Source organism: Dasypus novemcinctus, chromosome 17 (genome assembly GCF_030445035.2).
Source record: "Dasypus novemcinctus isolate mDasNov1 chromosome 17, mDasNov1.1.hap2, whole genome shotgun sequence".
Taxonomy (NCBI): Eukaryota; Metazoa; Chordata; class Mammalia; order Cingulata; family Dasypodidae; genus Dasypus; species Dasypus novemcinctus.
Window position 1 is genome coordinate 86,961,749 of NC_080689.1, and position 6,212 is coordinate 86,967,960.

Below are 6,212 nucleotides of genomic sequence, written 5' to 3' on the forward strand. Positions count from 1 at the left end.
ACAGATATCTGTACACACATGCACATGCAGAGTAATTGAACAGGGACTTAGAAAGTTTGATATTGAATAAAAACAGAATAATCCATTCCATACCTTCTCTCTTTGCTAATTATAGGTTAATTTGCAAAAAAATTTGAACCATTGTTCAAATGCATAAAGTAACCAAGGTGCTTTCTATGTTAATGAATATTTTGTGAAGAAATCATGTAAAATTTTCAGAAATTATATTCAAAATTTGTTGGGAATTTTAAGTCCCTTTTTCAAAAGTGTGGGAAATTCCAGCTTGTACTGTTTAGCTAGATCAAATTAGTAAATGGAATGTTTTCAATCAGGGTGTTATCAAAATATAGACGAGACAAGAATAAACAAGATGGACTCAAGCTATGAATTTTAAAATTCCCTGATGCAAGTTGGAATATTTGTTGTGACAATTCAACTAGATCTTCCTAAAGTTTGTTGAGTGTGAAATATTTGGCACCACAGAAGAGTTGCCAGTTTCTAGAGTCATTCACTTTCTGTGTGCTGACCCGCATGGATTTCTGAAAAAATACCTACATTTCTTGCTGCATATTCTTTTGGATGCAATGGAAGTGCCTATGGTAAGATGAGTGAGTGCTCACTCATCTTATTAAAACAGTTAAGGGTAATTGTGCACATGAGGTGAAATAGGAGAGTCAGCAGCACAACTTGCCTGTTCTTGGAGAGATCCAATTAAAGAAAGAATCTGAGCAGAATACATAGGTCTGGAAATGTATTTCATTAAACCTATTCTTGGCCATGATCTCCTGGGAAAACCTTTTTGCCTACCAGAGTCCAATGAGGTGTGGAATATTAGGAGTCAAAAAAGCACTATTTCAAGTTCTGCAGCTTTCACTTACAAAGGGAGATAATGAATGTCTGGAGCAAGCCTTTTAATGTCACTGCAGATAGGGTCTGGCTTTAGAATAGGATTATCTTACATGACCATGTCATTTCAGACCTCATTTGGTTAAATACAATGTTCACTCAGCTATACTGAGATCTCTCTCCTCGTGTTTTGTTAAATAAATGTTTATTTTTGAGTAATTTTAGATTCATATGTAAGTTGTAGAAGTTGTCCAGATAGTTCTTGCACACCATTGCCCACTTTCTCCTAATGTTAACATCTTACACAATCATGGTACATTTGTCAAACTAAGAGATTTACATTGGTATAAATTTAGTATCTATACTCCAGACTCCATTCAGATGTATCTAATTTTTCACTCTTATCCTGTCCCCTTTCCAGATTCCAATCCAGATCACCACATACATTTGGTTTCCATGAATCTGTGGCAGGAATATCGTGTGACCTTTACTGAAAAATGTCTTGGTCACTGCTAATGCATTGTTCCCCTTTTAAGGGAACAGCATGTTTTATTCTGTACATCAACATTCTATGCATTTGGCAACAAATCTAATCATTTCAAGTTTAAGGATTAATTTTGCCTTCATATTAAGAATTTGCTAACACATTACTTTCATCCATGCATGCCCCAATGACTTGTCCCCTGGTAAGTTCATGGGGCAGTGTGAGCTGTGCTAAGAAAATGTACATGCTAAGTTGATTTTATCTATAATTAATTAAGATTTTGTTGGAGTACACAAAATTAAATAAAACACATAGAATTGTAAATTCTTATTAGAATTTATTTAATGGAAGCATAAGTCAGTTTACTGCTTAGTTCAAGAAAAAATACAATATTCCCATTTTGTCCCATGTAGAAGGAACGAGTCATCCACATTTACAAATCTGAAATAGTCTGGAGTCTTAAACAAATATGAAGACAGCAGCTTGGTTCAGGTCCACCTGGGATGTCCCCAGTTCACTGGCCTCTTACCAACAGCCCTGTCTAGAATTTTTTCAGTTGTCAGAGAACATGGTCATGAAAACAGAGGGGACAGATCCTGACCACCTTCAAAGCTAGTTCTGCTCTTACCTGTATTTTCATAGCACAGTACTCAGCTCTGACCCTGTGGATGTGGTAACTAATCAGTAAATCATCTATGGGTGAAAGGGGCCTAAAGCACAGCACATTTCATGAGAAGAGACATGTGTCAACACCATTCAGCTATGAGTTAATAGGATAACTCTTGTATCTGGATATATGACTTCCTTTCTAGCATGTGGTTCAATTTAATACATATATGCACACACACACATATATATACCACTTTTCTCTCATTTCATAACTAATTAGCAATTGATTAGGTCAGAGTTTTATAGATCAGAAGTCTGGGTCCAATGTTCATGATTCTCTTCTCAGGTTCCTACATGGTTCAAGAGGGCTGCCTTCTGCCCAGAGCACAGAGTTCTCTTCCAAGATCATGGGGCTTGACAGAAGCAGTTCCTCAGGTGGCAGTGCTGAGATCCCATGTCCTTGCCGGCTGTCAGCTCTCTCCTCCTAGAGCCTACCCACATTCCTTGCCACATGGTTCCTGGAACTCCACAACCAACTTTAGATGTATTCTTCCATTTCAAATACTAATTATTTACGAATCTCTCTGGGCTCTTTCTCTCTGACCAGTAGAGCAAGATTTAATGGATCCCCCTTCGTAAAGTCAACAACTTCAATGATAATTGCAAAATCATGTCGCAGCAGCACCTGAATAATGTTTCAACAATTGAGAGAAGGTGTGTATATACTGGGGACAGGAGTCCCCAGGCTTTTGTAGAATTCTACTTAACACAAAGTGTTCTTTTTAAATCATTTACCAAAGATTGATTGCACCTCAGTTGGATCTTTGGCATTGGGAGTGCATTTGGAAAATTTCACTTTTAAACATCATTATATGACTTCAGGGAAGGAGATGAGAGGAAAGCTAGTTTCCCAGCTGCACTGAAACCTTCCTTAGTGGCTTCCACTCAGTCTGCATCTTTGGAGTGTTATTGCTTGTAAAATGACTCAGAAGTACCTGCCAAAATGAAAAATTATTTCTAAGTCTAGTTCCATTGATTCTCATAGTACGTAACCTAAGCCTCAAACGTTTATCGAATTAATGTTCCCCCTGGATCATGCCCGTTCTGCTTTCACACTCTGTTTCATTAGTCTTTCTTAAATACTCAGGACCATCTTTTCCCAAGTCCTGTTCATTTTCTGAAGTGCTCTACCCTGGACTTTGAAGGACAGCCCCCTCCTCTATTCACGCATTCAACCAACTGTCCCCTAACTGAAGACAGTATTTCCTTACTTCACGTTTTACGTGGACCCCTCTGGATGACACATCCATTATCCCTTTAAATTTTTGAATGTGTGTAAGAATGGGAAGGAAATTATATTACGCTGATGCAGGAAACCTATCAATTAGGTAGTGGAAATTCAAGCAAAATAAGTAAACTTAAGAATGTATATATTAAATGCAACTTCGTGTAAGAGGAAGAAAAATTACATGGGTGTAAAGAACAAACATGAATTAAATATTAACATCTTCTAAACACAAATTCATGGAGGACGAAGAGGGTGGATTGCTGATGAGAAGGAATGACTTCCTTGATGATGTGGGTGTCTCCAGCACCATTCCTGAATGCTGGGAGGAATCTTCTCCTAAGGTAAAGTGCACATAAGGAGACAAACTGCAGAAAATGAACTTATTAATTATAATTAGAACAATACATGCCTTAGGACATTCCACATCATTCAGAACCTCCGGAGCTTTGGAAAAAGTCTACAGGAAAAGTTATACTCATGATAGTTGAAGAATTTTTTAATCCATATAATTGTGAAAGTGTCCTAAATTTTCTCTTTCTCTGACTGTTCGTGCAGAGGGTTGACCTTGAAATCGACCAGGTTCACATGGCCCTACCTTTCCTGAGTAACAGCTTAGCTCAGAGGAGGAAATCTCAAAGGAGCAGGTTAGTAATGGCTGCAGAAATGTTACTTGTTTATTGTATAACCTCCCAGTAAAACGAATCATTCTACTTGTTCATAATTTAATGTCCTACGCCTAGAAGTGTTCGTGATATTGTTATTTGCATTATTCTGAAAGTATCATTATTTTTGGGTAGGAATAAATGAAGAAATGCTCTAGCAGACCTTGGGAGCTTAAGCCATTTTACGTATGACCACTAGGTGGAGGTGTTACACTACAGGTCTGCTAATCACTTCATTAGTGATTTTAGAAAGTGGACGACTTAAATGATAATCCTAAGGGTGACTTGTAAATATTTGATGACTCCTTGCTGGGAGTAATATTGCATTAAGGGCAATACAGAGGACTTGTTTTGGATGCAATAAGTGAGGTTCCTTTGGGATTTTTAGAATAGGCTGAGTTAGATACACCATATGTGCACTATATCTTAATTTATCCAATGATACGAACATATTCCACCTAGGTTTTGGCACCATATTTATAAACCTTAATTAAGTTCTGATGTTACACTTACAGATGCATGTATTTTTTTATAAACTCCTTTTGTTTTCAAGATGGGCGCAGTTGTTTTGAAAGAGTACAATTGTGGATAAAATATTTCATTTTCCGAATTCTGTTGAATATTGTTGAAAGTTGTGGTGTTAAGTTGATTTCTCGCCATTTGCATGAGTGTAGTTACATTTCCTGTGGTCAAGCTATTTTTATCTCCTTCCATTATTTATCTTCACAGCTCACTGCACAAGCACATTTGACTTTATACTCCCTATTGATTTGCATATGCTCCTCAGGGACTTGGTTGTCTGCTCAGAGCTCTATTAATGCAGGTTCCCTGGAGATGGGGCCTGAGTACATCACTCGGGTGAGCAAGATGATGTCACATTCCCAACTGCTCATCCTGCTGGTGCTCTGGGCCTCAGGTGGGAGGTTTAGAAGAGTATTATCTTTATATTTGTAGAATGGTTTTAACATGCAGAGTGAGCAAACCATTTCATCTAAAGCAGATCTGAATATATGATAAATAAGAAAACCTACATTTAGATACATATGTTATACATTCATGATTTAATGTATGATCTATGCTCTTTTCTGGTTGCAGGTGCCAGTGGGGACATCGTGATGACCCAGTCTCCCGGCTCTGTGGCTGCATCTGCAGGAGAGACTGTCACCCTCAAGTGCAAGGCCAGTCAGAGTGTTAGCAGCAACTTAGCCTGGTACCACCAGAAACCAGGACAGGCTCCTAAACAGCTCATCTATGCTGCATCTACCCGGCCATCTGAGGTCCCTGATCGATTCAGTGGCAGTGGGTCTGGGACAGATTTAACTCTCACCATCAGCAGATTCCAGCCTGAGGATCTGGGAAATTATTATTGTCATCAGTATTACAGCTCTCCTCCCACAGTGCTTCAACCTCGAACACAAACCTCCTCCCCAAGGCTATAGGGCAGTGAATCCTACAGCACCAGCTGCTGCTTCTTCAAATCTGTCTGAGAAACCACATCCTTTAGGGGACTCTACCATAGAAAACTTTTTTTCACTTGGCCAGATCAAATGACAGGGTGATTTGACCCTCTAGACTAGGGTCTTTTAAACTTTACACCCTGATGGATTGATTCTCTATTCATTGCATATCCTTAATGTTTAAAAAATCATCATCTTCTTTCTTCTCCCCCATCATCCTCCTACAACTGGTCCTTCCCAAGTTTAAATCCTTGATCTTTCATATTCAAAACTTCCCCTGTGGAAGGTCATTTTCCTTCCTTACTCTTTCCTTCAGTGGATCCATTGTCATCCAAGCCTTTCTTTTCAGTGTCACAAAAGATGATTACATTTGCTGCTCTAGCTTTTTTTTTAAATTTAGATAACTATTTTCACTTCTTTTGCCATCCAATAGTAACTGTGGGTGCCTTAATATACTATACTCTTGAAGAATGCTTAGGTTATAAGGGATAATGCTCAGCCAATGAAATATGTTGATTTCAGTTTGGGTATAAAATTTTCCAGTGAGCTTCATATTCCTGCAATTGTCAGTCTATTTCTATTGTTCTCTTATAAAATGGTTGAACCATAAAACTTGCCATAATTAAATGTTTTCTATATTGTTATAAGGTATGTGTTTACTTCATCTTATTCCCATATATTTGAAATGACACATATATAATTTTATTTTTTACAATATTACACAATGTTGTATGTTCCATCTGTTTAAAAAAGAAAAAATAATTCAAATAGAATATATGCATATTTGATGGTGTGAAGCAGTGTGGATCTCAGTACAGTGGGATCTTAAGATGAATCTGTTCTGCAGGTGTAACCTATTGTAGGTG

General features: G+C 37.8%; 1 gene segment (V, D, J or C); it reads left to right on the plus strand.

The window, feature by feature from the left end:
- The first annotated feature begins 4,730 nt into the window (after positions 1 to 4,730).
- Positions 4,731 to 5,959, plus strand: LOC131273881 (immunoglobulin kappa variable 3-20-like). The segment is given in 2 exon segments: positions 4,731 to 4,805; positions 4,985 to 5,959. Coding segments are annotated over 2 exon segments (393 nt in total).
- Positions 5,960 to 6,212: the final 253 nt, after the last annotated feature.